This window comes from Anas platyrhynchos, chromosome 2, assembly GCF_047663525.1.
Source record: "Anas platyrhynchos isolate ZD024472 breed Pekin duck chromosome 2, IASCAAS_PekinDuck_T2T, whole genome shotgun sequence".
NCBI lineage: Eukaryota > Metazoa > Chordata > Aves > Anseriformes > Anatidae > Anas > Anas platyrhynchos.
In genome coordinates, this window is record NC_092588.1 from 133,071,780 (window position 1) to 133,086,996 (window position 15,217).

The following is a 15,217-nucleotide window of genomic DNA, read 5'->3' on the forward strand; positions in this document are numbered from 1 at the left end:
AATGAGAGATTCCTACATTATTCCTGTGGATAAAAATTGCCCTTGTTTCATAGAAAATTGATATTACAGGGAGATCAGAAGTTTTTAACTACTGGATAAGAAAAGTGATGGGCACTCAGCACAGGTTTAGGATAAATATTGTTATCATCAGGGTGCTGATGACAGGACAGTATTTACATTCTGTGCTCTAATTACCAGCTGATCCCAGGAGTCACAAAGCCACTTCTGAGGTGACGCCTGTCTCAAGGCTGGAAGTGGAGTGGTTTTGTCCCTGGGGACTCCCCGAGAGGAGGAGAAGCTCAGCTCCATGTAACACTGCATTTCAGCAGGTGGAGAAGTGCCTTTGTGTGATAGATGAAACAAAAAGTGGAACAAGCTAAATTGTTTTTGCTTCAAACACAAGGAAATGGATAAGTACATGTATATAGCAAATTTAATGTTCTCTGAAGTGATAGCATTACTTGTCAAACAGATCAGATGGCTCCATCCAGGGTACTCTGTGAAATATTCCCTTTTACTTAAGGATTATCTTTACTTTAAATCTCTGGATGTTTATTTGCTTCTTTAATTGTTTCTGTTTTAGATGTCTCTGAAGGAATCGATATCAAAAAAACAAGGTATAGGAGACATCACTCATGCTTTTCAATTAAGTTACCTGAAAAAGTGTTGCAGCCACTCAGGAGCCATTTGTGTTTCTATTACAACTTTTGATCTCCTTTGCTCTGAGGAGACAAAACCAGAAAGATACATGAGCACTTCAGTAGATCAGGTCTTTGAAGAAATATTGAGCTCTAGCAATTTGCCATAATCACCCTTAAATGCTGCAATAGCTGCCTCAGCTGGATCGAATGCTTGAAGTGTGTGTTTGGGGTGTTGTGATTGTTGTATCTTTCGAGGTGTATTTAAAAGTGAAGCAAGTGAAGCAAAGGACTACTGCTGCTCTGAACTCCTGAGCACCCTTGTCTGTCTACAGTACACTGGGTTTTGAATTGTGGTTTTCTCTGTCAGTGAAGCTGGTTGAAAGAGAGGATTTTGGCTGCTGGACAGTGTTGCTGGTCCCTGCGTGGTTTTCCTTCAGAAGGAGCTTGTGTAGATCTTTTCAAGAAAATATTTCATGATATGATGTTACACCCTGGTTTTAACTTTGGTCCTTTTTTTTTTTTTTTTTCCCTTTTCTCTTTTCTTTTCTTTCTTTTCTTTTCTTCCTTTTCCTTCCTTCCTTCCTTCCTTCCTTCCTTCCTTCCTTCCTTCCTTCCTTCCTTCCTTCCTTCCTTCCTTCCTTCCTTCCTTCCTTCCTTCCTTCCTTCCTAAGAGCATCTGACTTGCTTGCTCTGAATCTCAGATCACTGAAATATGCTATTCAGATAAGGTTGCTAACCTCTTGTATAAATAGAAATACTTTTTTTTTTCCCTATAGCGTCTATTCCTGAACATCACAATGTGAATTAAAAGCCAAATATTAATAAAGAAATGACATTCCATGGCAGTTCCTGCATACACTTGCTGTGTCAGGAAGTTGAAAGCTCTCTGTACAATTCTAATGGTTGGCCAAACAGTGAAAGTTCAAAGCAAAAGTTCTGCTGAGGAGCATGGAGAAAATCTTTAGAAATACCTTTTGTAACAAAGCTCTCTCTCTATACATAAGTTTTAAAAATTGTCATGTGAAATGTATTCGTCCTGCAGCTGGGACTTCTCTCTGCACACTCAGATGGTATGGCTGTGACCAACAGGGAGATGTCTTCTAGATGTCTTCTGCCCTACTCATGGGCTTGTTGGGCTCCTCCAGACCAAGGTGATGTGCAGCCCTTCTGGGCTTTTATGTATATATATATATATATGTATATATGTATATAAATATATATATATATATATATATACACACATATGTATATATATATATATATGTATATAAATATACATATATATATACATATGTATATATATATATATATATATATATATGTATATTATATATATATATATATATATAATATTCTGCTTTCTGAATCATTTTAAAATTTTCTTCTTAACATGGTGCCTGGAAACTTTATTTGTCTTTCAGCATGAAGTTTGAGAATCTCATATAACTCGTGACTCCAGTGCATGCTTCCTGTTGAAAACATCAGAGGAAATGAGACGTAACAGCACTTCGTTGGCATCTTTCTCAAGGGGCATCTTGAACAAGTTTTTGTAAGAACTAGCATTAAAAACTATGAAACATCAGTTCTGTTTGCCAAAGGAAAAAGTAAAAATTCTCTCTTAGCTCCATAGTTCACCTATAAAATCTAATACCATCAAATAAAGGTATTTGAAATATGCAAATAATGTATTCATGTTATGGTTCAAGCTGACTTCCTTTAACATTTCCCCTGTTTTATAATATGTAGCAGGCTCATTGGTTTCTATTCAACACAAACACTTCTTAATGGGAGACAAAGTAAATTCATTGCTTTGAGGGAGACTTAAGAATCTGGTATTTTTTGGTTTGTAAGTTTTATATTTGTGCTCTGCAGTAAAGCTTTTTTGTTTTGTTTTGTTTTGTTTTGTTTGCAAATAGTTGTAAGTTGTCTGAGCTGGAAAGTGCTCCAGCCCATATTCTTTTAGCCATTGTAATGGTAAATGCTGGTTGAGATTCACTTTTTATATTCAGTACAATAAATCATCTCCTCTTCAACGCAGGTAGCTGTGTTCTTTAAATGCATCAATACCAGCAGTGAAGGTAAAACAAATGTTTCCCTGGAAAACAATTGAAAAAAATAAGCAAATAAACTCTTCTCAGACTCTCAGCTCTGAATAGAGGTAGGCAATTTACAAAAGTAGAGAGGGGAATATTTTGTACCGTTCTATCTTCTTTTCCAGGCGATTTCCATAATCCTGAGAGGGGATTTCTGTAAAACAAGCTCACCCCATCCAGGCTCCAGTGTGGCACCAGGACGTGCATGAGGTCTCGTGGCCCTGGGCTGCTTGGGCTGCAGGTAGCACCATGGCACAGGGGTGAGCTGAGCACGGGGCTGCTTATGCCAGGCTGCCCCGCAGGGTTTCACGGTAATGAATGCAGCAGCTCCATTTCTAAGCAGAGTCCCAGTGCCCCGAAATGCACCACATGGTGCATCTCAAATACAAAAGCTGTGAAAGAAATGAAACAGTGAGCAGAATTATTTCTTCAGCTGTGTGGCGTACTGCTGTTAAAATAAACTCAAGCACATGGGTACGTCCTGTGAGCAATAACAAAGAAACAAATAAGTGCGTATGCAACATTTTTCATCTGCAAACAAATAACTATAGGTACATGCAAAATGTCTCTTAAAATCTCTTTTCTATCACCTTGAAAACTTCATTTCTGAGTTGTGCTCATCATATAATTTAACAGACATAACCATAGCCTATTTTTCACTCAGAAGACCTGTCACCATTGCTTGATTACTTGTCCAGTAGGATTTAATGTTTAACTTCTGCTTTTAAAAGCAGTCTTAATGTAGCCCTGCTGTATACGTATATTCCTTCAGTAGCTAATGAATATCTTCTCCAAGCAAGTTTTGCTTTCAAAGGAAATTGCTTGAATTTTAGTGCTTTGATACACTGTGCTTATTGTTTTCTGAGAATAACAACAACGAAACTAAAAAGCATTTCTGTGCCAAAATTGGTTGTTTTTGATTAAAAGTGTTCATCCATTGTTCAGTTAGATGTTTTCAGTCCCGACTAGTTCCTGTATAAAGCAATGACACAAGTATAGTGACTTGTTGGTACAGGTATATCTTTTAACTCTTTTGTAGTTGTGGTTCTTAAATAGCAGTATAAGAAATGGTTTAGATTGATTTTGTTTTCTTGTTTGTGTTTTATTTTATTTTATTTTTTTCTAAGTAAAACTGTTAATTTGCCAGAACTTTTTCTTAACATTCTGCCTTGTCTTTTATCATTCTTCATAAATTTCTTTGCACTTAGGTAGCTGTAGTGCTCCCTGTTTACTTCTCTTTCTTTCTGAGCCCTGAGCTGCGGAGTTGCTGTTATGTTCTGACAGAAACCAGATATCTATCAGGGATGGAGCAGTGGTCATTTTTAATGAATAACATAATGAATTTCATAGAGCCCAGACATCCCTCCTGTTGACAAATGTCTCAGTCTATGGTATTCCAAAAATATTGAGAGAATAATGTGAAGAGAATCTGCTTGTCATCTCTGAAGGATGTAGATAAGGCTGTAGACTGGTAACATGGATTTGTATGCTTGCTCCCAGCAAAAACAAAGCAAAATAAAACCTACAGTTCCAGTAACAACTCTTTTCTGTACATGGAAGCAAGCTGTTTTGGAGGTAGCATGAGGACACAGAGCTGTACGTGAACTCGCAGGCGGCTGCATGGCAGAGCAGCACAGCATCACGTCAGGGAAGGAGCCACCGCGTGCTCCTGTCCCGGAGCTCTGGGAGAAGTTCATTAACAAAGTCTGCAATATTATGGCTGAGGGAACTGTTCAGGCTCGTTGCGGAAAAATTTGATCATTAGCAAGGTTTGCTCTGGGACTTGTGCAATATCTCTTTGTGCTAAAGCAGTTATCTGAGCTAGAGTTTAAGAAAGTACAGGGACAAAGTCTGCATATAAATAATAGCTCTTGGTAGCTCTGAAGGAGCTGTTACTGGCTTACAGTGAAAAAAAATGGAATAACTTCAATAATTTGAAAAATGAAAATAAATAATGAAAATTAAAACTCTTGGTGTCATTCTGCTCCAGCTAACAATGGCTGGGGGCTGGGCTCCTGCACAGAGTTTTTGCCACTCAGACATTTCCAGAGTCTTCCTTTCCTTTTGTTTAGGATCACACTGAAAAGAAGGGCCTGGCATGGCCACAGCAAAGGACTTGTTCATGGCAGCTGGGTGGGCAAGTGCTGCAGAGCCCAGGCTCCCCTGGCAAAGTGTGCAGAGAAGCCAGACCCTTCCCAGTTCCCAAGGGTAAATTTTGTTGCATCTTCACAGTGGGGGACTCGTCTCCATGCCGTGGCAAAGAGATGGATGTGATGGACTGAACTGATGTTCCTCTGGGTCACGCTTGGCTGAGGTTGCTGTCAGCCTGACTTCAGCATCCCCTGGGATTTGGGACCTAAGCCTGAGCTGGTGGGCAGCAGGTGAGTGGCCACCAGCCATGAGGCACATAAATGACCTATTTCTGGGGAAGAAAGAAGCAAAAAAGGGGGCAGAGCATGTAGTGAGCTGTGCTATTGAACCGCCTGCATCACCTCCCCAGTGGGACAATTACCCTGAGCATCACCCTGGGCTTGCTTTCTGTGCTGACTTCCTAGAAAGATTTTTAATATTTAGTTTTTAAAGCTCACTCACATTTCACTGATTGATGGCCTTGCTGCAGCTTTATCGATCGGATGATGCAGCTCAAGGGATGTCAGGCTGTTACATCAAACACGACTCAGTCTGTGTCATGGATGTGGCTGGCTGTGACTGAGGCAGCAGGGGACTCACTGACAGCCTCCTGAAACCTTGCAATGGAGCTGCAGAGCTGAAGACACACATGGCCTGGGGCTGCAAGCAATGCCTTCCATCACACACACACACACACACACACACACACACACACGCACAGACAAAGCATTTAAATGCTAAAGGAGACAACCATCTCAAAAGGGAGGGTAAAGACAACAGAAATTATTAAAAAGTCCCTCTGATGTTTAAGCACTCAATAATGTATGAACTATATTGCTTTCTAATAAAGGCAAAAAAAGGGTGTGAGAATAAGGCTGTGAATTCCCACCTGAGCCTTGAGACATCAGGAGGAGCCTGATGAGAGCAAGACAGACTTGGGCAGAATACCAGAAAAAAAACAGAACTCCTCCTTCTCCTTCTCCTTCTCCTTCTCCTTCTCCTTCTCCTTCTCCTTCTCCTTCTCCTTCTCCTTCTCCTTCTCCTTCTCCTTCTCCTTCTCCTTCTCCTTCTCCTTCTCCTTCTCCTTCTCCTTCTCCTTCTCCTTCTCCTTCTCCTTCTCCTTCTCCTTCTCCTTCTCCTTCTCCTTCTCCTTCTCCTTTCCTTCCTCTTTCTCCTCTGGAGCATTGTTGATCTAAAGCATGCTCTCCCTTCACACTGAAGGGACAAGCTGCTGCTCCAAATGTCCTCCTAAATATAGCTTTTGGAAAACTGCCCTGATACATACTGCCCTGATTATATACTTTTTGTGTGTGTGCTGTAGGTGGAGTTAGTTGGAGTTAGTTAATCCATGCATCTTGGAGTGTTTTATTTGTATCTGGGAATGTGTGACTGTGCAAGCATATCCTCAATGCCAATTGTAATCTTATTGTTGAAAACATGGACTAGCAAATGTACCATCAGATGTGGAGATGAATCTTTTCAAAGGTCAAATTAAAGACATTGTTCAGAAAGCCACGTAACAGGAGAGTATTTGAAGCTGGAGGGTTATCTTCTATTATAGGGAAAATCATTTTAATGGAAGTTTCAGGGCCCAGTCCTTTGCTGGATGCTGTTAATGAATGCCTGGGCTGTCCTCTGAACATGTGAGACCTGCTCTGGGGTTGTTATTTTTCTACCCCTTGCTGAGCATCACCCAGTGCATATCTGCACATTTCTGCACTCCCTTTGTCGTGCCGCAGCCCAGCAGTCAGCTTCCTCCTCACCGAGCTCAGTGGGAGCTGACAGGGGGGTTCATTGCTCTGAAAACAAGCCCTGGCAGAGCACTAGTACCTCCATGTCTCGCACTTGTGAGGTGCCTGTCACAGATCTGCCTCATGTTTCCTGCTGTGCAGCCCCTGCCTCCTCCCTGCAGGCACTGAAATGATGGGGGTGAGGATGCAGTGTCCAGCCTGAAGCTGCTGCCACCGGCCTGTGCTCCCCATCTCAGCTGATCATCCCTGGTTTCTGAAGCCACACCCGCAAGGGCTGAGCTCTGCTGTTACAGGTGTTCCTCAGTGATCTGGAAGATGGGGCAACACATACCCTCGGCAGGTTTGCAGATGGCATGAAACTGGACAGAGTGGCTGATGCACTAGAGGGTCCTGCTGCCATCCAGAGAGGCCTGGACAGGCTGAAGGAACATCGTGCAGTTCAACCAGGAGAAGTGCAGAGTCCTGCACCCGGGGAGGAACAACCCCAGGCATCAGGACGTGCTGGGGGCTGCCTGGCTGGAAAGCAGCTTTGCAGGAAAGGGCTGAAGGGTCCTGGTGGACACTGAGTTGAATATCAGCCAGCAGCGTGTCCTTGCTGCATAGAAGATTAATTGTATTCTGGGCTTAATTAGGCAAAGCACTGCCAGCAGATCAAAGGAGGTGATTCTGCCCCTCAGCTGAGCATTGGTGAGGAGGGCTCTGTCCAGTTCGGGGCTCCTTGGTACGAGACATGGAGCTGCTGGAATGAGGAGGGCCATAAAGATGATGAAGGGAGTGGAGGAGCTCCCCTTCGATGAGGAGAGCTCCATCAAAGCTCTCAGCCTGGAGAACAAAGGGGACAGAGCTAGGCTCTGTTCAGTGGTGCTCATTGCCAGGACAAGAGGCAATGGGCAAAATCACAAGCACAGGAGGTTCCCCTAAGCATCAGGAAGCATGTCTTCACTGTTCAGGTGACCAAACACTGGCACAGGCTGCCCAGAGAGGCAAGTCTGTCCACCAGCACTTGTAATGGGTGCAATTGTGGGGAGTCCTCAGTTAAACTTGAAAATGGAGTTTGCCAAGTTCACTTCAAAAATGCAAACCAACAACCCGTTAATTGTATTGCTTATTTTGAAATTTGGCTTGTGTATTCTGGCTGTTTTTACTGCTGATTAATCTGTGATGAAAGGTTGTACAAAAGCATCAGAGAACTCTAGATTTTAGCAGGTGGAGAGCAAATAGACAGATGCTTTGGCATCTGGTGAGATGTATGTAGCATTTTGGGACTGTCCTGGAAATATAGTAAGCAGACATTTTAATTAAAAAGGTGATTACATTCTTTTTTTTTTTTTTCTCATATTCAATTGGTTTGAGTCAACAGGTGTTTTTATTGTGAATCTGAGGGCAAGAATTTATTAAAAGCTTGGCTTTCAAATAACAAACCTACAATATTGGATGAAATCCCCAGAAAATTTTTCCACTTGGAGCCGGGGGATAGAGCAAGCCCTTCTCATTCAGTCAGTGCATGATGTCTTGGATCCCATAGTGGCGAGGACAAATGGCACCTCGTGTGACCCCAATCAGCCCTGGGAACTCCTGTCTCCAGCAGCAGCTCTCCCAGAGCTTCCCCCAAACCCACAGGAGGAGGATCACAGCCTCCCTGCAAAAGGAAGCCATTACACTGATATGTCCTTCTAGTCTGAGATCCCTGCTACTTGGATCCGTATCTCACACTGGAAATAACGCCATCACTATCACCAGAGGAAGTATGTTGCAAAATCCCCAGAGTGGTTTTTATTTAAAATGTTACTATCATAAAATTCCAGACTATGAAATGAAGACCTCAGATTCACATTCAAGCCTTACCCCCCTCCCTCCCCTTTTTAAAATATATAGATACGTAGTCACAAAACATAAAACATGCTGCAATGATACAAATATATTTTTTGATACGGAAATTACAGTACATTATAAACCATGAAAACAAATTGAGGCACTAGACTGTACATCAGCTCTGTTCTGCACTGGTTGTCAAGCTGATATAGACTCACTTTTGATGAACGAAAGAATCTTTTCTCAGTTTAGTGAACATAACTTTACAGGTCATATCAAACGATGTGCTTTGTTGTGAGACATCACCAGGGTTGCTGGTCTCGAAGGAGCTGTCCTTCCAGAACCGCAACGCACCTACACATGTATCGCTGCCACAATATGAAAAATAATCATTTTATTGAATGTCTAACTCAAAACAACAACAAAAAAATCCCATCGATTATTGTTAAATAAATAATTATTCCATACAATGGTTAGTTTATATTACACTGCATTGGCCATTGGAACAAATGAAGTTTAATAAATAATGCACGGGAATGTCTCATTTACGCCTCCGCTCGTAATTCTGTGCTATGCTCCTTTCAGAGGATCCTGCAAAAAAGAAAAAAAAAAGCACAAAATGGCATGAAGCACATTGTGCAGCCCTGCAGGTACAAGTAAGCCTCTGTGACCTCAGCCTCCGGAGCATGGGGTGGCTGCAGCTCCCACAGGGATGCATCCTACCCTGTCCCCAAAGTCTCCAATGGGGAAAGCACCATTTGGAGGCTGCTGCCCCTGCTCACCTTCCAGGCAGTGATGTGGGGTCCTGGCACAGCCCCGAGCTTCTTGGGCTGCTCTTGCCCCTTAGACTGTGGGATTCTTTGGGTTGCCCAAGGTCTGAGCAGTGCTTTCTGCCTGTGGAGCTGCCCGCAGTAGCGTTAGCTCAGAGCCCCTTCACCTCCCAGTACTGCATTTAACAGGCGGGACCCGAGCACTTGGTCAATTTGTGAGCAGAGGTTTTCAGCACTGACATTCCCACCTTCTGTCCTGCACTGGCAGCTTTCTGCTGGGTTTAAAGCTTCCCTGTCTCCAGCCCATACACACAGTAATACCTTTTATTAGTCTGAAGCAGGAGCTAGGCAAAAACCCAGACTACCCTGTGGGCCGACTGCCACTTAAATAGTCTTCAGGAACAAATTTGGTCCTTAGCAGCTCTCCTTCTTGCTCTTTTAACATGAGAGGGGACACCAGAGCCTGACCTCTGCGGAACGTGGCTGGTCACTGGAGTCACCTTTGTTTCAAACCTGAGGGATCCTGGCTTTGGCCGAGTGTGTGCATGCAAGCAAATGCACGTCTCTCCTGGGGCATTCTGCACTGTGTTGGATCAGTGACAGATTTACATTCAGAAGGCTTCAATTTTCATCAGGCTAATGAAAAAAAATGAATTGAGCTTCCTTTCTCAATACCGATTATTACAGCATCTTTACTGTACTCGGCACTTTCCACCTGGGGTGGCATCACCAGAGCAGGGACAAGGATGCTGGCGTTATGGAGCCCTGCTGTCACACCAGCCTTTGCCAGGGTAGTACAAACACCTGCACACTGCCAGGAGGCACAGCACTTCTGCACAAGAAGAAAACCACGGCATGGTGCCACAGAAAGGTCTAAATCCTGCCCAGTTAAACATCACTCAGTGGGGAGGGTTAGCTAGAAGTGACAGCTACCCTTGCACCTATTCCTAATCAGCCCTTGGCACCTTTCTTCTCAAGAGGATGAGAAGAAATTTCCTACCATTTCCCTCTCGGGGAATCAGGCAGGAAAGCAGTGAATTGTATTTTTACCTGTCAGGCACTATTACATAGTCCAATGGGGTAAAACTTCATTATTCCCCTTTGTTACTGATAAATACTTAAATACCACACAACAGTATCCTAACTATACCAGCAATTTTGAAATTAGAGCAGTCAAATCTTTGCCTTTTAAAAATATTTGCTGTATATTATATCCTCATATTCATGTAAATGTAATCCCAATGGAAAGCAAACCCGGTCTGTTACTTCCAGGCTATTTACTTTTGTGATAGTGGATATATTTACAGGTATTATGCATTTAATAGCTATTGCCACCACAGATAAAATTGTACGAAATTATTCATGATACATAGCAATTTGCAAAATGATGCAGAGAGCAATATTACTAGTCTGAACAGGGTTTAATTGAAAATAAAAGTTACTGACAACCATAATTGCAGAATATAGATCACAGCATGTATCCAAGTAATATAAAGGTGTCAGCTAGTAATTTAACTTTTATCATCCATTTAACAAAAACAGCGAGAACTATTTCAGAGACATGAAATAGGCATTAGTTTTTTTTTTCTTTTCTTTTTTTTTTTTTTAATTCCTGTTCTAGGGAATTAACTGACACTTTATGGTTCACAGCAAGGGATTTCCTCACTGCAACCCTGTAGCAGAGGGAAGCTGGAGCTCCTGGCAGCCTGGAACTACCCTCAGGGATTGTGCAAGAGGGAGGAGAATTCTGCCCCACATGGATGCCATGGGAAAACAATAGAAATTCATTGTATCTATTCAAAGCTTAAAATGCTTTTTGCTATTTTTAGGCAAAGCTGGAAGAGGCTGGGAATGTTTAGCAGCTTGACCTGCAAACTGAGGTGGTGTTAATGGCTGGTCTCTGCTCTTTCACCTCCTGCTCCAAGTTTATGAAGAATAACGATCTGCAGAGATGATGAGAGTATCCCTTCATCTGAGGAGATCAGTATTTCAATTATAAGTTTAAATGAGGTTTATGTCTTCAGTCTCTGGATTTTTTCCTGGTGCATCAATAACATTTCTTGTTTTCTGCCTTAGCACCTTGGGGACCAGAAGCACATGCTGCCAGCCAGGACAAGGGGAGCGAGGCAAGTGCCCTCTGGACCTTCACCTGACCTCATGTGCACCATGGCAGTGCTTGGCCACCCCAAGTGTTGGAGTGAAGGGCACTCTGACATATTTTGGTTCAGAAAGAAAAACCAGAACTCCGTGGTGTCTCCACTAAAGACTGCTTCTGCCATCCAGTGGGGGGGAACAAAGAGGCAACAGAGTTAAGCAGCTGTATAGCAGAGTACCAGACTTAGTCATATACATACCAGAATTTAAAGATCTTTTGCCCATGAGTCCAACAAAGGAGTCTGTTTTATGCCCTGAAAAATATATATTTGGGGCAGTTTTAATACATTTTAAATAAGCAGGATTTTAAGAAAATGTGCTTTCCCAAGGAAGACACTGGCTCCCAAACTGTTCATCTCACACACTAATTTTTCATGCTACTCTCAGAACATGTAGAATGAATATCAATCATTGACTTGGATGGACTTTTTTTTTTTTTAAGTACAACAGAAAAACAATGGCCAATAACTGATTCTTATTCTTCCCCTAGTACAATTCTGATTAATTTGGACAGACACATAAGAAAGCAGTATCTCAGCATAGCTTGCATCTCTGCGACGCATCTATTCTACCTACTGGTGATTTTTTTCCTGTAATGTGGAAGAAAATCTTCCCCACAGACAAGGCAGTGCCCTCACTGGAGATGAAGCCAACATGGCTCAATGTCTGTACGTGTCTGAGCTAGACAGTCTGGCTCTATTTCTGGAATATTTATGAGTTCTGATGTTCCGTCCTGTCCCATTAGTACTCCTCGAGGCACTGAATGTGTAGAGGATAAATTAGTCCAACTTCTGGCCTACAGCATGTATCTATCAGATATAGTGATAGCTGAAGTTTCAGGTAAGGACTGAGAAGGAGACATTCTTCTTTCTCTAAGCTGACTTAGAGACAAACTTAGAAATTTCTCTTTGGAAATAATTATGCTTGGCTAATTTATGTACAAGCCAAGACAAACGATCTTCAGACATCACAGGTATTAATTTGAGCCGAAGCAGTTTCAGAAGGCTGTAATTTTTTACTTTAGTCAGCAGGCTGTTTGGCATGAGCTTTGTATCAGACTCTTTAATTGGTCTTCCAATAAATAATCCCAGTTATAAAATCTAACTAACAGAGCGCCGGGACAGTTATTGACCTCTGTGGTCAGAGGAGGTCTTCCAGAATAAAAGAAAAAGATATTTTTTCCCTTGTTAAGTCTTCCAGAGCTTGCCTAAGCATCTTCACATATATATTTAGAGAGTAAACTGTCACCGTGCACAACTGGGTAGCACTGCACTACTGACACCATCTCCCGTGTGGTGTTGCACAGAAACAAAGCAAGGCATGCTTATTAACAGTGCGAGATGCGTTTGTAGGGCAGAACATGGCCAGCCAGGCTGTGCTGTGAGCGGGGGCTGATTCACGCCCGGACAGCATGGGCAGCACCCACCCGGCATCTCACATCCCATCCTTTGGGCTCGCCCCTGGAATCATTCGCAGGGACTCGGGAGCTTGCTATTGTAATCTTCCAGATTTTGCTGTCTTAATTGTTCCTCTCCAAGTCTGGCAGTAAGCCTGCCTTGCCGATGAGAAAGGCTACAGAAAGCCCCCAGAGAAATAAAAGAGAACTGCAGCATCCACACATTAATGTGGCTTGAAATCTCTAAGCTCGTGGCAGCTCAGACTAGGTAAGGTTTGAGACTTGACTGTGGGGTATTCTGCCTTTAACAGAACAGTTCTCCACCTCTGCACTGCCATTCCTGAGCTAAACTTAACTACCTTCTACCTAATTCCCTGAAAAATGCTATTCTCTACCTGAATATCTTCTCATAATTACTTAAAATATTTGCATTTTAACTTACTTTTGTGAGAGATCTGGCCGTATCCTGGTTGGAGGAGGAAAGGAAAGAGGAAAAAAAAAGGATAAAGTTATAAAAGGAATAGCCATACACATATGATGTTACTGTAACACTTTGAAGCATCAAATCCAGAAACCACCCTACAGGGAAAATTAAGGTGATGTTTACAACCGTGCTTTGAATAGACTACAAAATCTTGTTTCAGATAAGCCTGCACAAGTTAGATCTGCTGGCCCTGAGTGGCATTGACCAGTTCCCACTTCATGCAGGGGATGTGTTACAGACCATACACACGCCCAGTCCTGCATGGCACCGGGGTTACACCGTGCTGCTAGGTGTGGTGTTTGTCTTATATGACACTTAAAAACATGCAAGCAACCGAAATTAAATCTTTGGAGGAAGATGCAAGGGGTTAGGGAGGCACGGTGCAAGGCATGCCACAACACCCCCACCCCACTCACCGGCATCCCGCTTGCCCATGAGGCCGAAGAACTGCTGGGGCCGGGGTCTCCGCGCCATCCTCTGCAAGAAGTGCTCCAGGGGCAGCGGCAGCTCCTCCTGTGGGGCGACAGCGGGTGGCCATCAGCGGGGACCCTGGACCCACAGCCCCCGAGGGGTCGCACCGGCACTGAGCCCCACAGCGTGCGCACAGACACACAGAGCTAGCTCGGTCCCCCCAAGGTGTCCATACATCCCGTCGGGGCTCACCTTCGCCTGCTCGCCATCGGCCCAGTCTGCCCAGTAGCTGAGATCGTCGGGGGCTCCCATTTCGTCGGCCAGCGCCCGCGCCGAGGCCAGGAGGAGCACGGCGAAAGCCAGCGGGAGTCTCATCGCCGCCTCGACGTCCTGGGGGGGCAGAGGGTGAGGCCCCGGAGTGCCCGGGGGCACCTCGCACGTACAGCCCTGAAACCCCCCACACCTGGGACTTGCATCCCTACAACCCCACACACCTCGCACATACAGCCCTACACCCCAATAACCTGTGCCCTCGGGGGGCACAGGGCCAAGGCAGGCACAGAGCCGTGTGTGTGGGCACCCCGCACGTCGGGCCGGGCACACGCACACCCACCGGCAGGCTCCCCACCCCAAAAAAACAAACCCCACACAGCATCCAGACTCGCGGGGTCAGACGTGCAGGCAGGGGGGGGGGGTACCCACGCCCCCTTGGCACCCCGGGGTGCGGCGGGACAGACGGCGGGGGGACACACGGACACACGCAGCCACCCCCTCACCCCCCACCCCGCACGCAGGGGGGGCGCGCACGGAGCCCCGCACACACCCTCCCAGCGCAGCCCCACGCGTCCAGGCGCACACGGACGGACGGAGAGACAGACGGACGGACGGACAGACGGACGGACGGACAGGCTCCCGAGGCTCACGCACCGGTGGCAGCGGCAGGGCGGGCGCTCCGTGCGCATTGGCCGTCGGCGGGCGCCGCTCCCCGCTTTATAGACCCGGGGACGGGGAGGGCCGAGGCAGCCTCATTTGCCTAAATGCAATTACCCCCGCTTTTATCGTCCCAGCCCCGTGACAGCCCCCGCCCCGGCGAGCAGCCCCCGCCCCCAGCTCTCTGAGGGGCCGCTCCGGCTCCCCCCAAACTCCCCCAAAACCCCTCTGCCGCTGCGGGGACCCCGGCTATAGGGTGCGGCTATAGGTTGCGGCTATAGGGTGTGGGTGAGGCGAGCAGCAGGCATGGGGTTGCAGGGAGCCCCCCGAGCTCCGCCAGGTCTGGGGACCCCCGTGCCGCCTCCTGAGGCAGCATTAAGCGCGGGGCTGAGGGGGCAAAGGGGGAGCCTTGCTCCCTCTGAACAATGTCCCTACCTTCGCCCATCCCATAGAGCAGCTTTGCATTTCCCTAAGGGCTCGGACAGCTCCTCCTGCTCCTCTCCGTTGCACGGCTGTTCCCATTTCCCCGAGGCCAGCGGTGTTTCAGGCAGCCCTGGTGGATCCCCAGTATCCGGGCTGTGCTGCAGCCTCCGTAAGGCACTTTGTGCAGAGTTTGGCAGGAGCTAGCAGTGTTTGTTCTGAGAA

General features: G+C 45.3%; 1 protein-coding gene across 2 annotated transcripts; it reads right to left on the reverse strand.

Moving 5' to 3' along the window:
• Positions 1-8,518: 8,518 nt before the first annotated feature.
• Positions 8,519-14,677, reverse strand: TAC1 (tachykinin precursor 1). 2 transcript variants are annotated; one of them, XM_005010948.6, is made up of 6 exons: positions 14,570-14,677; positions 13,895-14,032; positions 13,648-13,744; positions 13,190-13,213; positions 11,552-11,605; positions 8,519-9,018 (listed from the first exon to the last, which is right to left on the reverse strand). In XM_005010948.6, the coding sequence occupies exons 2-6, from the start codon at positions 14,015-14,017 to the stop codon at positions 8,969-8,971; spliced, it is 348 nt and encodes a 115-aa protein (XP_005011005.1). In that variant the 5' UTR covers positions 14,018-14,032; positions 14,570-14,677; the 3' UTR covers positions 8,519-8,968. The 2 variants fall into 2 exon arrangements, with proteins under 2 accessions (XP_005011005.1, XP_012965582.1); XM_013110128.5 differs by having other exon boundaries at positions 14,466-14,592.
• Positions 14,678-15,217: the final 540 nt, after the last annotated feature.

Excerpts from the sequence above, each read along its gene's own strand:
- TAC1 (XM_005010948.6), bottom strand. The coding sequence starts at position 14,017 with ATGAGACTCCCGCTGGCTTTCGCCGTGCTCCTCCTGGCCTCGGCGCGG. Across the intron at positions 13,745-13,894 it reads CCGATGGCGAGCAGGCGAAG|GAGGAGCTGCCGCTGCCCCT; the intron begins GTGAGCCCCGAC and ends GTCGCCCCACAG. Across the intron at positions 13,214-13,647 it reads CATGGGCAAGCGGGATGCCG|GATACGGCCAGATCTCTCAC; the intron begins GTGAGTGGGGTG and ends TCCTCCAACCAG.